Raw genomic sequence first — 18,265 nt, forward strand, 5'->3', positions numbered from 1 at the left:
TCCACATATGCTCATCAAAATCAGTATATGTGGTGATAAAGTTATAAAGCTAACAGAAAGTAGACCAAGATGTAGAAAAGTAGAGAAGATGTACATTGCACGGACTACTTTTTATCTAGCCATAAGTTTTATAACGATATGGTAGTTACAAAATTTGTTAACTAATGTTAAGGTGAAAAGTATATGGAACGATGCAAGGCAGTGACACTTTGTGCTTATTTCGCATGGAACGACTATTGTTGTGAAATGATGATTGAGTTTACCAAATCACTGGTATCTATGATGTTCTTTTTAAGAATTTCTTGAATTCTCACTTTTTCTAGCATCTTTAGCGTGAGTATTATAATTAACGCAGAGTAAGATAGACAAAATTATAGAAATGTAACCATGTGAAGGACGACCTTGTTAGTTTTATTTATTGTGGAAAGAAGAGACAAATGCTAGTAGTTGCAAATTAGTTAAACAAATTTTTATTCACATCCGGTCGGTCTGGCCATGATTGAATATTTGATTTTGACAGCCTCCCTTTCGTCTCTCCCTTTTGAAGTGCCCTCCAAAGCAGCTAATGGCACACACTAGGAGAGCTTTGCTGTCCCTTTCAGGAATTCAGAGCATGGAAAAGGAGAAAACAAAAGCTAAAGCAACAATGCGGAAATGGATGCGGACTATGTATCCGGGACGGCGGTCACAGTGCTGTGACAGTGCCATACAGAAACAGCATATAATGCAGTGCTGGCATTTGGCACACAAGGTTCTTCCAACTGTGCTCTACATATTTCTCATCAAGGCTTATTATTTTCACAAAATTTCTCTCTAAACATTTCTAAGGAACATATAAATGATCAACGAGTTATCCACTAGTTATGGAAGTACTCCCTCCTTGTGAAATTATAGTACACTTTAGTTTTGTACTAGATCAAACTTCATTAAAAATTGACCAAATTTCTAGAAAATATAATAACATGTACAATATCAAAATAGTTTCATCGAATCCATCATATCTTGATAATGCATCTATTTGGTATTATAGATGCTATTATATTTTTTCCATAAATTTGGTAAAAATTAGATAAATTTGACTTAGGATAAAATTAAAATAAACTATAATTTAAAATAGAGAGAGTAATAACTCACCCAGCAACAGCGGCCTGGTTGATGCATGGCCCACCAGGAAAGGGTGTGGAAAATGTGGATGATGCAAGGACCAGCCATCCTACAGATGTAGAGACGTACTAATTATTGCTTAGCATATGATAGCGCCACCTGCAGAAACATACTGATGATGAGTAATGAGTAATTTGGTAAAGCAGACCCACTTTAGCATAACTGTTTCTACTATGTTCGTTCGTAGAGTATGGTATTTTGGACATCAATGCGGTCTCCTCCCTGTATACTCCCTCCGTTCCAAATTATATTTCATTTCTAGATATATAATTTTAGCTATGCATCTAGATAAACATTATGTCTAGATACGTAGCAAAAATTATGTATCTAAATTTACCAAAACGATAAACAATTTGGAACGGAGGGAGTATATAACTCTGAACGGTACTTTTGAGTTAAAATAACAACGGTTTCTAAATTACTCAATTTTTCAGAATAAATTTCACAGCAATCCAATTGCACTATGTGCATATATATGATCAATACAAACATTACTAGTACGTATCTCCTGTAGAAGCTGAGAATTGAGTCAACCTTTTACCATCTGGAAACTGAAACCTGAGAGCAAGTTCAGTAGTACGTGCCCATCAAAGTCGTACGAAAAACAGAGCAACTACCCCTGAGGCCCTGAACTGTCAAGTACACTCTACTCTTGAATAAAGACCTGGCACGTGACAGACGGTCAAGATCTCTTATTCTATTATGTAGTAGTACAATCCTTGGTCACAGTAAGTGAATAAAAACGTAATACGCGGCTACTGACCTGGTCATGCTCATGCGTCGACCAAGAATGCATACACCGTTTTTCACGTTGAGCACGGTGTTCTTCGGTTACTGGAGCATCCATCCCAATTCTCAAGACCTTCTAGGACCTCCAGTCTCAGTGTACAGTTTTATTGTACAATTATTTAGACTAAAAACTAGATAACCGTACTGGCTAGATTTCATGGTGATGAAACCCCTCTCACATATCTGGAAACTCTCCCTCCTCTCTCTTCATAGTGATCTTGCCAGGCCAGTAAAAGTTCTAAATACTAATGTGACATATGATTCAATTCTCATAAAACTCTTGATGAAAACTTTACTAAGACTGGCCTAAAAAATACTGCAAAAGTGGTTTGTTCTAGACGTCAGAATGGGTTAGATCTTCACTAAGATTCTCATCAAAGCAACCAGGCACTAGCATCCGTACGTATTTTCCGGCCGGTCAATGCATGTGAGCAAGAACAGTGCAACAACCTATACATTTAAATTTAAAATAATGCTGAATCCGAGCGTGCAAAACGGTGAGAAAAAAAGAGTAGGCTGCGATGGATGGGTTTTAATATTACCGACCGACTTGTCTACCACTTTACTCAATCTAATGTCTTTCGATCAAAAAAAGATCCAGCTCCGTCCAAAAAATGCTAAAAACAAATCCTAGCTGATGTCCTAGCAGAAGGAGCTAGCCAGCCAGCGGTTGCTTTCGACGTACTACACATCCTGTGTTGAAACTTGGAGCTAGTACGACGAGCTGCTATCAGACAAGTGACCGGTCAGTGGGTTGGTTAAAGATGCAAATTGTGATTGTCTAAAGTAATTCTTGTCAGGGGAACGCAAAGCGGTTCCATTAGGATCCTGGCGGTAGCTTTTGCGTGCCGGGCTCTTGCGAATATCCTACTAGATCAATCGGCAGCATCATCACGCTGCAATTAATTTGCAAATGGCAAGGCAATAAGCTGCTCATCATCCTATTGGGTGAAGCACGCATCATGTATCGGATCACCTTTTTTCCATCTTTCATGCCTCGTGGGTGCGCAGCTTGCGAGTGATCTTACAGCTAGCCGTATGCATTTTAGCAGTGCTGTATTTGCAGTTGAAAGAGCCAAGATGTAGCTCGATCTTCTGAATACAAAGGGCCAATGGTAGGCTCCTTGTTGGATACAGGGGCTAACTGAAGCTTGGCCTTTGGTGTTGGGAGCAAGTTACCATGTGTGTGCTTTGTGAATTGGTGATGGCGGACAAGCTCCTAATAACTGGTAGCTAATTCAAGCTTGGCACGGTAATTATACGTAGTGCCAACAAGTGTTTAAGTATAGCAGGGTTGAAAAGTACTAGGGTTGAAAATTGAACACTACTAGGGTTGAAAAAAGAAAGAAAGAAAGAAAAAGGATACCCTCCTTTAACTGTCTTTGTTAACTTTATTACCACCAGCCAAATTAAAATTAAACACATTTTCAATTGACTAATAAGATATGGAAAAGAAGTGGATCTGCTTTTGCTGCTTTGATCACTCATCAGAGACCAAACCACATGCTGAGGTAGTATAATTATATAGGTCCAGTTGGCCTGAAAAAGGCTATCTGCATGATTATTCAAGATAAGGTAAGTTTAGCCGGCACGGTAAATCAGACGGAAAGGAAAAACACTTGCAATATTAAATTGGCACACAACCACCACATCACCAGGGATCCAACATCATCTGCAATTCATTTATCATTTGTTCTTCAAAAAGGATAAAAAGATAACAATGTGAGAGCCCAATGGGCATGTAAGTTGGTTGCATCCAACTTTCTCCTGCACACATGCTGAATTCCAACTCATTGCTCTGCTGCAGTGTGATGTATGCATGCCACCTCATCATGCAACCCCAAATAAACAAAGGGGACAAGAACAATACTTAAAAACACGCGCGCGTGTTGGTGCGCACACTCGGCTCGTCTCGGCTATATATAAAGCCCCTTGGTGGCAGAGCAACAACAAGAGGGGCCGTGGTAGCAGCTGGCTCGCCCGCAGGCTAAGCGTCGCGCCGGCCGTCTCCTCGATCGTCAAGCTCCAGCTATAGCTTGCAACAGAGAGGTCGGTGGTCGAGGCGGGAGATCATGAAGATGAGTGCCCCGGCGGGCACCGGCGGCGGCGAGCGGCCGAAGAGCGTCCGCGGCATGTTCCGGTTCGCGGACCGGGTGGACGTCGCGCTCATGGCCCTGGGCACGCTGGGGGCCATCGGCGACGGGTGCTCCACCAACCTGCTGCTCATCTTCGCCAGCGACGTGATGAACGCGCTCGGGTACGGGCGCGGCGGCGGCGGCGGCGCCACGACCGTGGATTTCATGCACGAGGTGGAGAAGGTTCGTCGTCGTGCCGTGCATTACCCGTGTTTACTACTAGCGACAGGTTTCCACTCCGTGCTCTTCGAGCTCATCGTCTGTTGAACCTTGTTTGCCCTTTTTTGCAGTCGTGCCTGAATTTCGTCTACCTGGCGTTCGCAGTCTTGGCGGTGGCGTTCATGGGTAACTTTACTAACTTCAGCTCGCCGCTCCCATTTATCATCACCGCACACATGTTAATTTTCAGGATCTCTGGTTTCCATTTCTAAATATATGTTACCTACTCGATCGATTGCACATGTGTGTGAGAACCAAGAGAAGACACCTTTTGTGCTACATGTCTTCACAAACTGCTAGCTGAGAGTTCCCTACTAGAAAGCAGGATGATTTTTCTTCATTGAACCTTACTACTAGAATAAAAAAAATTCATACGAATGAAACCAAACTTTTTTGCGAATTTCATGTAAAGTTGTTACATTTCAGACGAGCCTGCTATCTGGTTTTCGCATCTGTTTGCTGAATAATTCCTGGGGTGCAGAAGGGTACTGCTGGAGCCGGACGAGCGAGCGGCAGGTGCTGCGCATCCGGCACCTGTACCTGCAGGCCATCCTGCGCCAGGAGGTGGGCTTCTTCGACTCGCAGGAGGCCACCACCTCGGAGATCATCAACAGCATCTCCAAGGACGCGTCCCTCATCCAGGAGGTCCTCAGCGAGAAGGTAGCACGCTGCGCTCTGGTCACGTGACCAATCAAACCATCCCGTCCCATTTGTCAATGCCTCAATGGCCGCTAGCTCAGTCAACGCCTCAGAGGCTTCTTGCTTCGTGGCTGATCGAAGCCTAGCTCTTCCTTTTTTAGGACGATCTAGGACATGTGACGACCTTGTTCTCGACCGTCACCGAATCAGTGCCCAGTAGTCTGACCAGGAATGGCCGGCGATGCTAATGACACCGACATCTGCGTGGAATCTAGGCTCCGGGCGTCGTATTTTAAACAGGCAAGCAAGCCGCGTCACGGAGCAATGTGGCAAACCAAGAAAACGCTCGACTAACCATACTCGTTCTCTATTCGTTTAGTTTGATTCGGTTTGGTCATGGAACTGCTGCAAGCAGGCAGGACCGCGACAGGGAATATGTGATGTATGCACATGAGGTGCTGCTTACATACATACTGTATGGAAGAAAACACACATGAAACTGTGTTAGGAACTTAGGGTAGCCTGAAAATTGTGAAAGATGCTAAACAAGGGTTTGGACTTTGGAGTTTAAAAACATGCTCACACGCCTTAGTTCTGATGTGAGCTGGATGCACCAGCAGACTGTCACAGGAATTGCATCAACATGGTGGCTACCAAAACACTGGCGCAGGCTAATGGCTTGAAAAAATTATAGAAATTGAAAGTATTCAGGCGCCTTAAGAAAACAAACTACGGCAGAAAAAAGTGGGGCAAAACTAATTAGAACCCAGCATTAGTTCATCAGTCAAGGAGAAATAACAGCATAATTGATAGTTTTTTTCTTTAATTTGGAACAGGTCCCTCTATTTCTGATGCATTCTACAGTCTTCGTCTCCGGACTGGCCTTCGCCACTTATTTCTGCTGGAGGCTGGCTCTAGTTTCTTTCCCTCTGGTCCTGCTGCTCATAATCCCGGGCTTGATCTACGGCAAGTACCTTCTCTACCTCTCCCGCCAGTCGCGCCACGAGTACGCCAAGGCGAATTCCCTGGTCGAGCAGGCGCTGGGCTCAATCAAGACCGTCTACTCGTTCACAGCCGAGAAGAGGATCATCCACAAGTACACTGCCATCCTTGACAAGACGATCGAGCTGGGGATAAAGCAGGGCATCGCCAAGGGTCTCGCCGTTGGATTCACCGGCCTTTCTTTCGCCATCTGGGCCTTCCTCGCATGGTATGGCAGCAGGCTGGTGACGCACCGCCAGGCAAGTGGTGGGAGGATATATGCTGCAGGGATTTCCTTCGTCTTGGGTGGCCTGTAGGTTTCTTCTACCTTTTGTACCGTGCTGGCATCATGACTTCGTTTCGTCGTGTATAGTAACTGAACAAACTTGCTGAACGTTGCAGATCCCTTGGAATGGCACTCCCTGAGCTGAAACATTTCACTGAGGCATCCGTTGCTGCCACAAGAATTCTCGACCGGATAAACCGCGTGCCCGAGATCAACGCTGACGACCCGAAGGGCCTTGTCTTGGACCAAATCCGGGGAGAGCTTCAGTTCGAATCTGTCCGTTTTGTGTACCCGTCAAGGCCAAACATGCCAGTCCTCAGAGACTTCAACCTCCAGATTTCTGCTGGGCAAACCATTGCTCTGGTTGGGTCTAGTGGCAGCGGCAAGTCGACCGCGATAGCGCTAGTGCAGCGCTTTTATGATGCCAGTGAAGGAACTGTCAAGATTGACGGTTTCGACATTAAGGAGCTCCAACTCAAGTGGATCAGGAGCAAGATGGGGCTTGTCAGCCAAGATCATGCATTGTTTGGTACTTCAATAAAAGAGAACATCCTGTTTGGCAAGCCGGATGCGACCACGGATGAAGTTTATGCAGCAGCCATGACAGCAAACGCTCACAACTTCATAAGGGGGCTTCCCGAGGAATATGAGACTAAGGTATATCAGTATATGCATCAAAATAAAAGAAACAGTCAACCACCTCAAAATATCCTCTCATACTTTATGGTCCATCCTTGCAGATCGGCGAGCGTGGAGCATTGCTATCAGGTGGCCAGAAGCAGCGTATTGCCATTGCAAGGGCAATTATCAAGAACCCTGCTATACTTTTGCTTGACGAAGCCACGAGTGCACTTGATTCAGAATCAGAGAAGTTGGTGCAGCATGCGCTTGATCAAGCATCTATGGGACGGACAACTCTGGTAAACTGCCACTTACCACACTCCTACTTCATAACCCTAAGATCAGAATTTCTTGAATTATTTGGCATTGTGTCTTTTAGAACGATAATTATCTGGCACTGTGTCGTGGCTGATAATCATTAACACTTAACCAGGTAGTAGCTCATAAGCTTTCAACCGTGAAGAATGCTGATCAAATTGCTGTAGTTGATGGGGGTACAATAGCTGAAATTGGTACACATGATGAACTGATCAGCAAGGGGGGCCCATACTCAAGACTTGTGAAATTACAGAAGATGGTGAGTTACATCGATCAAGAAAATGAACAATTTAGGGCTTCGTCAGTGGCCAGGACCAGCACCAGCCGTCACAGCGTGTCCAGAGCAAGTCCAATGCCACTCACACCAGCTGTCTTAAAGGAAATCAGTTCTGATGTTTCTCCACCTGCACCATCTTTCTCCAGGCTTCTTGCAATGAATGCACCAGAATGGAGGCAGGCAGTTATAGGCAGTCTGTCTGCATTGGTATATGGTTCCTTGCAGCCCATCTATGCCATAACCATTGGAGGAATGATTGCTGCATTCTTTGTTCAGGACCAAAATGAGATGAATGCAATCATCAGACGGTATGCCTTGATCTTCTGCTCATTGTCCATGGTATCCATAGTTGTAAATCTATTGCAACACTACAACTTTGCATACATGGGGGAGCATCTTGTTAGGCGCATCCGAGTCCAAGTACTTGAAAAGATCTTAACCTTTGAGGCAGCATGGTTTGATGAAGAAACAAATTCAAGTGGTTCTTTGTGCTCTCGGCTAAGCAATGAAGCGTCTCTTGTCAAAACCCTTGTTGCAGACAGAATGTCCTTACTGCTTCAAACAGCTTCTGGAATTATAATTGCGGTGACAATGGGCCTGATAGTAGCTTGGAAGCTTGCTCTTGTCATGATAGCTGTACAACCATCTACAATGATATGCTACTATGCCAAAAAGATAGTACTCTCAAATGTTTCAAGGGACTTGGCAAAGGCTCAGCATCAAAGTACTCAAATTGCCATAGAAGCTGTTTACAACCACAGGATGGTAACCTCCTTTGGGTGCTCCTCGAAGGTTCTTCAGCTCTTTGAGCATGCACAAGAGGAACCATTGAAAAGAGCAAGGAAGAAGTCATGGGTAGCAGGGCTCACCACAGGATTGTCACCTTGCCTCTCATTCTTATCATGGGCACTGGACTTCTGGTACGGTGGGAAGCTGGCACAGTCTGGAGAGATCTCTGCGGGTGATGTTTTCAAAACCTTTTTCGTCCTGGTGAGCACAGGAAAGCTGATTGCTGATGCTGGTAGCATGACATCAGACCTGGCAAAGGGAGCAAATGCAGTTGCTTCAGTATTTGAAGTGCTAGACAGGAAATCTATCTCTCCACAGAATTCACAGGTAGGATACTCATATAACTAGCTTCGTAAGTATCATACAAAATTTTAGTCAGCAGCTTTGCAAGTATAACATGGATCTATAATGCTATGAGTCAGAGAATAATTAGATTTACTTGCAGGTGGAAAAGGAAGACCAGAAGAAGAAAATACAAGGAAGAATAGAGTTCAAAAAGGTAGACTTTTCATATCCAACAAGACCAGAATGCCTCATCCTACAGGATTTTAGCTTGGATGTGAAAGCAGGAACAAGTGTTGGCCTGGTTGGGAGAAGTGGTTGCGGTAAATCTACTATCATAGGTTTGATCCAAAGGTTCTATGATGTTGATAGAGGAGCCGTAAGGATTGATGGCATGGATGTGCGGGAGATGAATATTCTTTGGTTTCGAGGATTTACAGCTCTTGTTAGTCAGGAGCCAGCAATGTTTTCAGGTAGTGTTAGGGATAACATTGCTTTCGGTAAACCAGAAGCAGATGAAGAGGAGATTGTGGAGGCTGCAAAAGCTGCAAATGCACATGAGTTCATATCGTAAGTCTTAAACATGTTCTATTCCAAATATGTATTATATATATTGCAAAACATGCCTTTGTCTGAACTCAAAGCCTATTATTTTTCAGATCTTTGAAGGATGGATATGATACTGATTGTGGAGAGCACGGTATACAACTCTCAGGAGGACAGAAGCAAAGAATTGCAATTGCAAGGGCAATAATCAGGAATCCAGCAATACTACTGCTTGATGAAGCAACAAGTGCGCTTGATGCACAGTCAGAGCAAGTGGTGCAGGAAGCTCTTGATCGAATAATGTCAGGGAGGACCACAATCGTGGTGGCACATCGACTAAACACAATCAAGAATGTAGACTCAATTGCTTTCCTGGGAGAGGGTAAGGTGGTGGAGCGTGGCTCTTACCCGCAGCTCATGAACAAGAAAGGGGCATTCTACAACCTCGCAACTCTTCAGAAGTAACTGACTGTATGCAATGTAAACTACCACGTCTAATGAAACTCCTGCAGTGAGTGATATGATAGCTAAGTTACTATAGTACAGAATCAGAACTCCTTAGCTAGTTTTCAAGCAACTAATATATAATCAGTTAATGTATATCTGACTTGCCTTCTAAACTTTCTGACGGATTAAGATAGGCAAAAATATAAACAAATATATAACATGTATCACAATTAGCTAATACAGCCCAACTCTATGAAAAAAGAAGTATGACAAGGAAAAACAAGCATTATGCTGCATGAATCATATATGGGCTTTAAGAGAATGGAAAAGAATTTTCCATGAGAGGACTTACCATGAATAGACCATAGGCAGAAAATAAACAATCATAAGCAGATGCTGCACCTTCTTTACTCTTTCTCGAAGTTGATGTTTAGAAGAATTCCCTTGGAAAGCTGAATCTCCTTACTCATATTATCCATCTCTATCTTAACCAATGCCTCTACATCAACTGATCCAGGTTCAGTAGAGGCAAGCCGCTCTTTTACATCACCAAGAGTCTGCTGATAGTTCTTCAGATCCATCTTAACCCTTACCTTTTCTATTATAGACTTCTGATATATAGTCTCATGCTCAGCAACTTTATGTGCCAACTTTTGAATTTCATCCTCAATCATCAAATCCTGCTGATTGTCCTTGATACCATCCTTAACGGCATGCAATTTTTTCCTGTGCTCTTCCAATGTTGAGAAGAAAATGGTAGAATCAGTTGATGCTTTCTTGTAATCTGATTCCAAGGAAGTGTATGCAGTTTCTAGCTCTTTAAGCTGCCACTTCAAGAGATCCTGTAGCTTTGCAGAGAACTCTTCCTTCCTCATCTCAATACTGAAATTGTTTTTCTCCTTAACCTTTTTAGCATACTCCAACAATGCATTCACTATCTTTTGGGCATTCCTATCCTGAAGGCATGAATCACATTTCAGAATTCCTATCCGCACAGCGGCTTCAATTGTATCTGCACTCAGCACATCTGAAGGATCATCCCGGATTATTTTCTGGATGCTTGCGATGGTTTTCACAAAGTTGTCCCTTTGAATGTCAAGTAAAATTTTCTCAAGGGGATTGACATGTTGTGGGTGCTTCCATGTAAATGATAGCTCACTTGTTCTTGAATATGCTGTCAACCCAGAGTTGTTTGGTGGTGACTCTATGCAATCTGTACTCATGAATGAATCAGAAGTCTCCACAGCATTTATTTCCATTTGTTCTTTACTGTTCTTTCCATTGTCGCTGTGATCCAACATTTTTCTAGTTTCTCCTTGATCATGTTCATGCTCTTTACTTACGCCAACCTCACACCGTGGAGAATCCAGTTTCCTGAGGTCCTGAGATAAGGAACCTGGAAAGGCAAAAGTTGATAAAACCTAAGATTAAGACGTGAGAAAGAAAGATCTAACAAAGAGCAACCAAAGAATCACCTGTTGTTGTTTTCAAGGCATTATATGGTTTCTTATGGAGCGAGCATGATTTATGTCCCCTATCCTTGACCTGAATTATTGTGGCTGGTGGTGGTTTGAGCACTTCAGCTCTTTTTTTCAACACGTTATTTGTGCTGTTGCGAGTATTATTCAGGTGTGCCAATCGTGGTGATCTTCTTGGTGTTTGAGTTTGCGGTGAGCCTTGCTGCAACTTAACTATTTTCCTCTTCTGTTTGTGAGACAAATCACAAGGTTCATTTTCATCAACTAGCCTTCGCTTCACTGGTGGCACAGTCAGGTCACGCTGTAGTGGTTGATTAGACAAGTTAGGCCCCTCAAGATTGTTCTTCTTGATTCTCTCAGAATCATCATCAGGAGGGAAGAAGCGTTGTAGTTGTCTCTTTATAAAGTCAACTGGAGACGAAAAGGATATTAGCCATGTTACTGATGCAAAAATGTAAGAACATGAGATGATAGAAAAAAAAAACTTACACTGCAAAACAAGTTTCTGCTTCATAGATTGTTCCAGAATATTTAGTTTGCCCCTACAAATATTTAAATCTTCTGCAGCCGCCTCAACTTTCCATTTATACAAACAGAGTGTAGCACAGAATAATTCAACTGCCAATTTGTCAACATGCAAAGTTCTCATTGCTTCGGCAATTGCTTTAGCTTTACCATCCTCCATTGGCTCCTTCTGTGACAAGCATGTCTCCAACTCATCTTTGGAACAACCTACTTCATGCAGGTCAAGGAAACCAATCGTGTCCTGGGATGAAATATGTTCATCCCCCTGAGTGCTTCGTTGTGTGGTTACTGTCTAGGAGTTGCATACAAAACTATCAGTTAAGGAGACATCATTACAAGTAATAAGATACTAATCAGAATTTTAAAATCCATGCTCCTTAGTGAACCAAAAAGGTAATCAGTTTATTTCATTATATAAGGCATATTTGGCTATTTGAGATATCAAAAAACATGCAGGTAGACGCCACACTTTGTTTCTCTGTTTCTTCCGTAATTTATTCCATCCTCTTGCCTAAGCAGTTATGCAAGGTATTGTAGTGATCCTCTAAAATTCTCAATCTTAGAGCTTTCTTGATATGATGAAAAAAAATGAAGCTAGGGTATTCTAAAGTGATGTGAACAAATAATTCTTCTGAGCAATAATATTCTCTAGCCAACAACAATTTCATGTAGATACTAAACGTAAAGTTAGACTTACTAAAGTTGCAAAACAAACTTATCTAAGACCATGTCAATAAAAAGATTCCATTTGTGCTAGAGAGTAGGCAAAATGCAACACCTAAATGACCATGTGAATTGATCTAACTATTTCCTCAAGACTAAACTATTTTCATTCCTACATCAGATTGATCCATTATATCAACCTGTGCGTGACTATGGATGGGACTCTTAACTGTCTCTGTTAATTCGTCACCACCGTGTCCCTTCTTACTAGAAGGGAAGATATAGCATGGTTGTTCTCCTAAATTTCCAGTAGCTTGGGCACCACTTCCTGAAGGCCAAACTGCTTTCTCGACAGCATTAACACCAAAAACTGAGACCCTGAAATGCATGTTCCCATCATATTCGACGACAAGGAATTCACCCTCCCCTAAACAATTGCCCTTCACAAACTTCGACCATCCAGTGGTCAGAAACACACGACCATCAATTTCCTCTAGCTCAACAGGCCAAGTCTTCCCTTCTGCATTCTTAAGTAGGGCCTTAGCAGATGAAGCCACTGTGGCAGCAGATGTTCTGCGTCTCTCCTCTGGAATATGACAGAGGAAGCCTCGAGGTATCTCCTACATGCAGAAGCAAGGTTAGGAGTGAGGACAAACTGTAAGATATTTACACTTTGAGGTACTTGGCTGAAAACGGCACTCATGAAGTCGTGATGTCAAAGACTGGTCATTGGTCATAGACTGAACTGCAGACCATTTTGCCAGAGAATTTAGTGGGGGTGCATACATGTGTGCATTGAGATGACACGAAACAACATAAAAAATTGCACTGAAGCTTCATTTTCATTTTAGGACTGCATGCAATGCACGCAGTAAACAACATTAACACGTTGCCTTTTTATTTATATGTTTTTTTTCATGGACCACGTGCGTAGCTAGCTTGGTACTTCCACTTGGACTGCATGCCTGAATAGTGAATCAGGTAAATCCAATCTATTAGAAGGAAGATCACCAAAATCCGTACGCCTGCACAGGGAGGTGATCATCCTCTATTCATCCAAATGCCGCAGCTCTGCATAAGCACACGGCCGGACCCTCGCTGTCTGCCCCGACCGCGCAATGCCAGGCCCCAGAGGCCAGAGCCCCAGACCATCACCATGGCCGCGAATGCAGGCAACGAGACAGAGGGGAACGCACAGGATCGCGGCAGCAGGAGGAGGAAGGTGGACTACTCACGATGCGGCGCGCGAAGTCGCCGACGAGGACCTTGAAGAAGCGGGGCCTCCTCTGCCCGTCCATAAGAGGGGGGGGGGGGGGCACAAACAGGCGAACACCGCCGCGACCGCCCGGTCTCTTCCTCTGAAGTCTGAATCTTCCGTTTCCGCCTGGTGTTGCGGCGGGGAGAAAAGAAGAGAGGAGGCGATGGCGATGGAACCGAGCCGAGCGGCTGGGTTGGTTTGGTTGCTGTTGCTGGACGCCGGCGAGGAGTGAATGAGCGAGCGGTCCTTTTTCCCACTCCCACGGCCTCGGCGCGAGCACCGAAGCGCAGAAGATCGCTGGTTCGCTCGCGCTTTTCTCGTGGAAAGCTGCTTTATTGGCACGACTTGTCACACGCACGACGCACCCGAGGCTGACTGGCCGTGGCCCGTGGGGTGCCAGACCACATCACCACACGCGTCCGTCGACCGATACGCCAGCCGGCCACGGTGTTCCGTGTGCCAACTTTCAGACGGGGAATTGAGAGGGTTTCAGGCTTATCCTGGTGCAAACCTGAGTAGGGTGGTGCCAGCAGCAACACGCCAAATTTTCTTGAGCAACCACACACCATAGACACAGTGCAAAATGTGTAGAAAATGCAACGGGGGAAGCTCATTGGCAATTTATTTCAGAGTTTTATTTATATAACATAGACCGACACTTGACTTGCTCAGCCAGATTATTACACAGACACTATCCTACGAATGTTTTTCGACGAATGCACCCTGCTGTGAGGATCTACCATCCCAAGGTTTTCTAGTAAATACATTGACAAAAGGCCCTCTGGTAATCTGGTTGGAGAAAGGAAAAACAAAACACCAAGATCCTCAAAAAGAAAAATGTGAAGGAAGAAGAATGAACTGAACAGTCAACACTTAACACTATCACGAGGGACCAGGCAGACCAAAGTTTGCTAAATCTGAAGAGCAGAAGCAATAGATCCGGCCAGGCTTAGAATTTCAAACGGCCGCCTGTCCTTCACCGCCTTGACAGTTAAAGGGCATGAATCGGTAAGCCAAAAGTGGCTCAGGCCATGCTCCGGACCCTCTGAAAAAAATTACAAGAAGAATAAATGTTTGCATTATAAATCAGGAACATAAATAGCATATTATTATTCAACACAAAATAGGTTCTGCAGTACTGAAAGATCCAAGAATGCTTTGGCACAAGTGTGCCTCCCCCCCAGCATTCCTGTGCAAGGTAACTGTGTGATCGAAAGTATCAATGTAAGAAAGTCGGACTTCAAAAAGATAATGTGGAACCCTACAGCCTGCAGGAGAATCAAAGATATTTTTTATGCCCTTAAAAAAAGACATTTTTTATGAACAAATTGGAGTATTGCCTGGTGCTGCTTATCAAATCAGTGCCCAGCGCTATCAAACAGCAGCATCAGAACACTCAGTTTATTTGTCTGGTTCTAAGGTGCGAGACAGCAACACTGCATTGAAAGTTAGGGTCGAAAGAAAATCACCACAAGGGTTTAGTGGTCACAAAGGGAACTAGAAGTCAAATCCTTTCTCTCTCTTTTTTTTCTGAGATGAACTGATCATCCTGTTCCCATCTGATTTGAGAATTATCAGTCGATGGTCTTTCTTTGATATCTTTAAGGATACCATTCCATGCAAGTCACTAAAAGATGGAGAAGTTTGCTGGTAAAAGCCGTCTTAATAAGAATGGACAGCTATGGTTTGGCCGTTCAGTTTCTATGTTGCTCTTTGGGACAGTAAAAAAGTCAGATGCTTAGTCAAAAAAATGTTAGGTGGGTGAAATAATTTGTTACTTTCTGACAAAATAAAAAGAGGAAAAATAGAAACAGGGAAACTCAGTTGATCATATAAAATTAAAAAGTGCCCTCTGAGAGAAACTAAACTACTAAAGTCCTTAAGCTCTTTTCTATTCAATATCTCGAAACAGAAATAATAGCAATGTGAGAAGTTTGTTAGCATGCTAATAGCCTAATATCATAAAGGTATTGAAGCATATGTACCTCCATTATCAGCCTGAAATTTCTCCCATGAGTTATTGGGGAAGATGCCATGTGTCACATATGCACTGACCTTTGCTGCGCCATGAGCTGCCAAAACTTTCTGCACAGGACAAATGAATGTTAGGTTGCAACTATCACGGGAATATGATCAAAATACAGAATTAGATGCCACTAAAATTGTTTTCAGAAAAAAAAAATCAGGACATAAATTTGCGCACCCACAAGGCCAGAAAATATTGAAGATCATCAATAGTCACTAATACTAAATATAAACAAAATTAAGTCACAGACATCATTTTACCTGGCACTCGATCAAAGTCCCACCAGACTGCACCAAGTCATCGACTATAACAACATGACGGCCTCTAGGATCTCCCTCTTTTATCCGTACAATTCTCTGTTCCCCTTCTCTAACTTTGTTACATACAACCTACAAAAAAGCAATTTATGAAATCAATCTATCAATTTATTAAGAAAGGGACTAACTTTTTTGTTTCGGAACTTGGAAGTACTTGAGAAAAACTTACCATGGGAAAATGTTGAAGTTGCTTATAGAAGCGCTTCCATGCACCGTCATCTGGAAATGCTATGGTTATCTGATAAAGATATAAAGGATCGTATCAGATCAGACCAAGTGCAGCATCAACAAACATTAAACTTTTGGTTCACTTAGTCAGTGTACTCACATTATGGGAATCAGGTAGCTCCTGAAGCCTACTTTTTAGCAACGGGATGCCACTCTCAAAACATGGTAAGACTGAGTCTCCAAAGTAGAATCTCTCCTGTTGTGTTATTAAGTGCAAGGTTATTCTCATACTGATGCTGAATTTTACAAGGAACAGGACAAGAAGTTCAATGAGTTCAGTGTTATAAATTTTACTTGCCTGCAAAGCATGGATATCAAAAATCACTAAACTCGAAGGTCCACCTCGTGATATTGGTATATTTGACAAAATTCTGGCAAGTGTGAAGGCAGTTGCAACGTCTCCTTCATCTTCCATGCGCTCAGAAGTCCCAGTTGGGAAAAACGGGAGTATAAGAGTGAACGAAGAAATAAATAACTTTGGCAGAGCATATATGATAGATAGTTGCTCAAATATGACACTGGGCGAGCTAAATGATGCTAAAAAAGCAACATGCCGGCCACGAATGCTGTGGGCATTCGAAATGAACAAATTTGGGAATCCATCAGCAAATGTCCTGAAAATGGTATCAAAGTTCGAATGTGTGAGAAGCTTGGTTTAATTTTCTAAAACAAATGTTGCTGTTGAGTCAGGACATGCAAAATAATCCAAAAGAACAAATCCGATTTTTACTTTACAAGTTCCTAAGCTATGAACATTTAAATGATTCACTTTAAAATATAGGTCTGTTGATGAAACAATCACCTAAGTACAAGTAATCATAAATCTGGACGTATGGTAGTTTTCTGTTAGGTGTGAAAGAATTAAGATTCCACGAACATACTGCATCATTGGGTTGACTTTAACAAGCTCATGTTGTCCCAATCTAACACGACAAGCATCTTAGATCTGGATACAGGTTCGCTTTCAATAGCCATGTTTTCTTGTTCCATTAACCCCAAGGGTACAGATTGGAGCGATGGCGAACTAATTGTGAATCATACCAGGATTGGTTCAGCACTGCCCACTAACATGTGACATACAATTAAACTAAATTTTCCACCCAATACGGGAATTTCCTCTCTGTTTCACACGTCATTCATCAGTCTGGAGGGTAAAATGTCATACTGTGTTTTTTTGTCCGTGTATAATTCTGGTATTTGGAAAACTTCCCAAGGAACCTGCATCAAGGATTCCTTGGCCAGAGCTATTCGGGCCCAATTGGGAACCCAACGAATTCCTATTCCAAAGCTATACCGATAGCTTTTACCAACGGGGAAAACAACGCGATTCTTGGACAGAAGGAAAGGAGAAGGCTTTGACCTCCAGGAGATGGAGCGCAGCTCGATGTCGTCGTTCCGTGCGACCACCTGCTGCGCGAGCTCCCGCATCTCCTCGCAGTAGAAGAGCAGGACGTTCTTGTGGGTCCCCATGGCGCCGGCCATCTTGGGCAGGGCGAGCGGCGCGATGGCGGGGGCCACGTGGAGCCCGCTGCCGTTGGCGGCGGCCGCGGCGGCGGCGCTGCTGCTGCTGGCCACGCCCGCGCCCGCGCCGCCGAGGTGGAGGCTGGCGCGGGGCCTGCCGGGGGCGGGGGCTCGGCGCGGGGCGGGCCTCGCGAATGCTGGGGCCGGCTTCGGGGCCGGGTGGCGCGCGCTCGGCCCCCGCGCTGGGGTTTTGGCGCCGAGCGCGCCGGGGGAGGCGGAGGCGGCCGTTGCCATCCGCCGCGCGCGGCAGGGAGGGGGCGCGCGAGGTTGTTACCTCGTTGGGATTGTGGCCGCAGCCGCACTGGTGGTGGTGGCAAGGTAAGCAGCCGGGGCTGGCTCGCCGAGCCGCGGAGAGCTGGTGCGGGCCTGCGGGGCGTGCGTGCCTTAGATATGCCGCGGCGATGGTTTTCCTCGCGTGGCTTTATAGCGGTCGGATTGGATGGATCGCAAGCGGCGTAGGCGCGCCGGCGCCCGGTGTGGGGTTGGTGCGGTCGCGCTCGCTCGCGCGGGCAGCCGGTATGGATCCGGATCGCCGGGTTTGTTGGGTTGCGACGTTGCGGCGGCAGCAACCAGCACGTTAGCGTCACGTTGCGTTGGGACTGAATCCATCTTGATCTTGATCTTGATTTTTTAAAAGAAAATTATCTTGATTCCAAGCGAGGATCTCGGCGACGTTATTCGCGGAGAATTGGGAGCGAAAAGCTCACCTGCGGCGGTGTCACGGCGTTCGAATTGGGGTTGGTAGGGAGGTAACAA

At 44.3% G+C, this 18,265-nt stretch overlaps 3 protein-coding genes across 3 annotated transcripts; 1 reads left to right on the top strand and 2 right to left on the bottom strand.

Annotated features, from left to right (window-relative positions):
• The first annotated feature begins 3,909 nt into the window (after nucleotides 1-3,909).
• On the top strand, nucleotides 3,910-9,666 carry LOC112893115 (putative ABC transporter B family member 8). Its single transcript, XM_025960283.1, has 9 exons — nucleotides 3,910-4,271; nucleotides 4,379-4,433; nucleotides 4,789-4,967; nucleotides 5,783-6,240; nucleotides 6,330-6,870; nucleotides 6,954-7,133; nucleotides 7,268-8,545; nucleotides 8,664-9,070; nucleotides 9,160-9,666. The coding sequence occupies exons 1-9, from the start codon at nucleotides 4,026-4,028 to the stop codon at nucleotides 9,509-9,511; spliced, it is 3,696 nt and encodes a 1,231-aa protein (XP_025816068.1). The 5' UTR covers nucleotides 3,910-4,025; the 3' UTR covers nucleotides 9,512-9,666.
• LOC112893116 (B3 domain-containing protein Os03g0120900-like) lies at nucleotides 8,330-13,689 on the bottom strand. The gene is made up of 6 exons (XM_025960284.1): nucleotides 13,395-13,689; nucleotides 12,360-12,779; nucleotides 11,461-11,788; nucleotides 10,969-11,382; nucleotides 9,846-10,889; nucleotides 8,330-8,467 (listed from the first exon to the last, which is right to left on the bottom strand). Exons 1-5 carry the CDS (start codon nucleotides 13,455-13,457, stop codon nucleotides 9,901-9,903), a joined length of 2,214 nt encoding a protein of 737 aa, XP_025816069.1. The 5' UTR covers nucleotides 13,458-13,689; the 3' UTR covers nucleotides 8,330-8,467; nucleotides 9,846-9,900.
• Nucleotides 13,690-14,007: 318 nt separating this feature from the next.
• Nucleotides 14,008-17,886, bottom strand: LOC112891569 (ribose-phosphate pyrophosphokinase 3, chloroplastic-like). The gene is made up of 7 exons (XM_025958465.1): nucleotides 17,349-17,886; nucleotides 16,287-16,602; nucleotides 16,089-16,184; nucleotides 15,930-15,998; nucleotides 15,704-15,832; nucleotides 15,403-15,502; nucleotides 14,008-14,462 (listed from the first exon to the last, which is right to left on the bottom strand). The coding sequence occupies exons 1-7, from the start codon at nucleotides 17,741-17,743 to the stop codon at nucleotides 14,329-14,331; spliced, it is 1,239 nt and encodes a 412-aa protein (XP_025814250.1). The 5' UTR covers nucleotides 17,744-17,886; the 3' UTR covers nucleotides 14,008-14,328.
• Between the last annotated feature and the right edge of the window lie 379 nt (nucleotides 17,887-18,265).

The sequence above is a fragment of the Panicum hallii genome, chromosome 5 (assembly GCF_002211085.1).
Source record: "Panicum hallii strain FIL2 chromosome 5, PHallii_v3.1, whole genome shotgun sequence".
NCBI lineage: Eukaryota > Viridiplantae > Streptophyta > Magnoliopsida > Poales > Poaceae > Panicum > Panicum hallii.

Excerpts from the sequence above, each read along its gene's own strand:
- LOC112893115 (XM_025960283.1), top strand. The coding sequence starts at position 4,026 with ATGAAGATGAGTGCCCCGGCGGGCACCGGCGGCGGCGAGCGGCCGAAG. Across the intron at positions 4,272-4,378 it reads TCATGCACGAGGTGGAGAAG|TCGTGCCTGAATTTCGTCTA; the intron begins GTTCGTCGTCGT and ends CCTTTTTTGCAG. Across the intron at positions 8,546-8,663 it reads TCTCTCCACAGAATTCACAG|GTGGAAAAGGAAGACCAGAA; the intron begins GTAGGATACTCA and ends ATTTACTTGCAG.
- LOC112893116 (XM_025960284.1), bottom strand. The coding sequence starts at position 13,457 with ATGGACGGGCAGAGGAGGCCCCGCTTCTTCAAGGTCCTCGTCGGCGAC. Across the intron at positions 11,789-12,359 it reads CCATCCATAGTCACGCACAG|ACAGTAACCACACAACGAAG; the intron begins GTTGATATAATG and ends TGCAACTCCTAG. Across the intron at positions 11,383-11,460 it reads GCAGAAACTTGTTTTGCAGT|TTGACTTTATAAAGAGACAA; the intron begins GTAAGTTTTTTT and ends TTTCGTCTCCAG.
- LOC112891569 (XM_025958465.1), bottom strand. The coding sequence starts at position 17,743 with ATGGCAACGGCCGCCTCCGCCTCCCCCGGCGCGCTCGGCGCCAAAACC. Across the intron at positions 16,185-16,286 it reads TTGATATCCATGCTTTGCAG|GAGAGATTCTACTTTGGAGA; the intron begins GCAAGTAAAATT and ends ATAACACAACAG. Across the intron at positions 15,503-15,703 it reads GGACTTTGATCGAGTGCCAG|AAAGTTTTGGCAGCTCATGG; the intron begins GTAAAATGATGT and ends TGTCCTGTGCAG.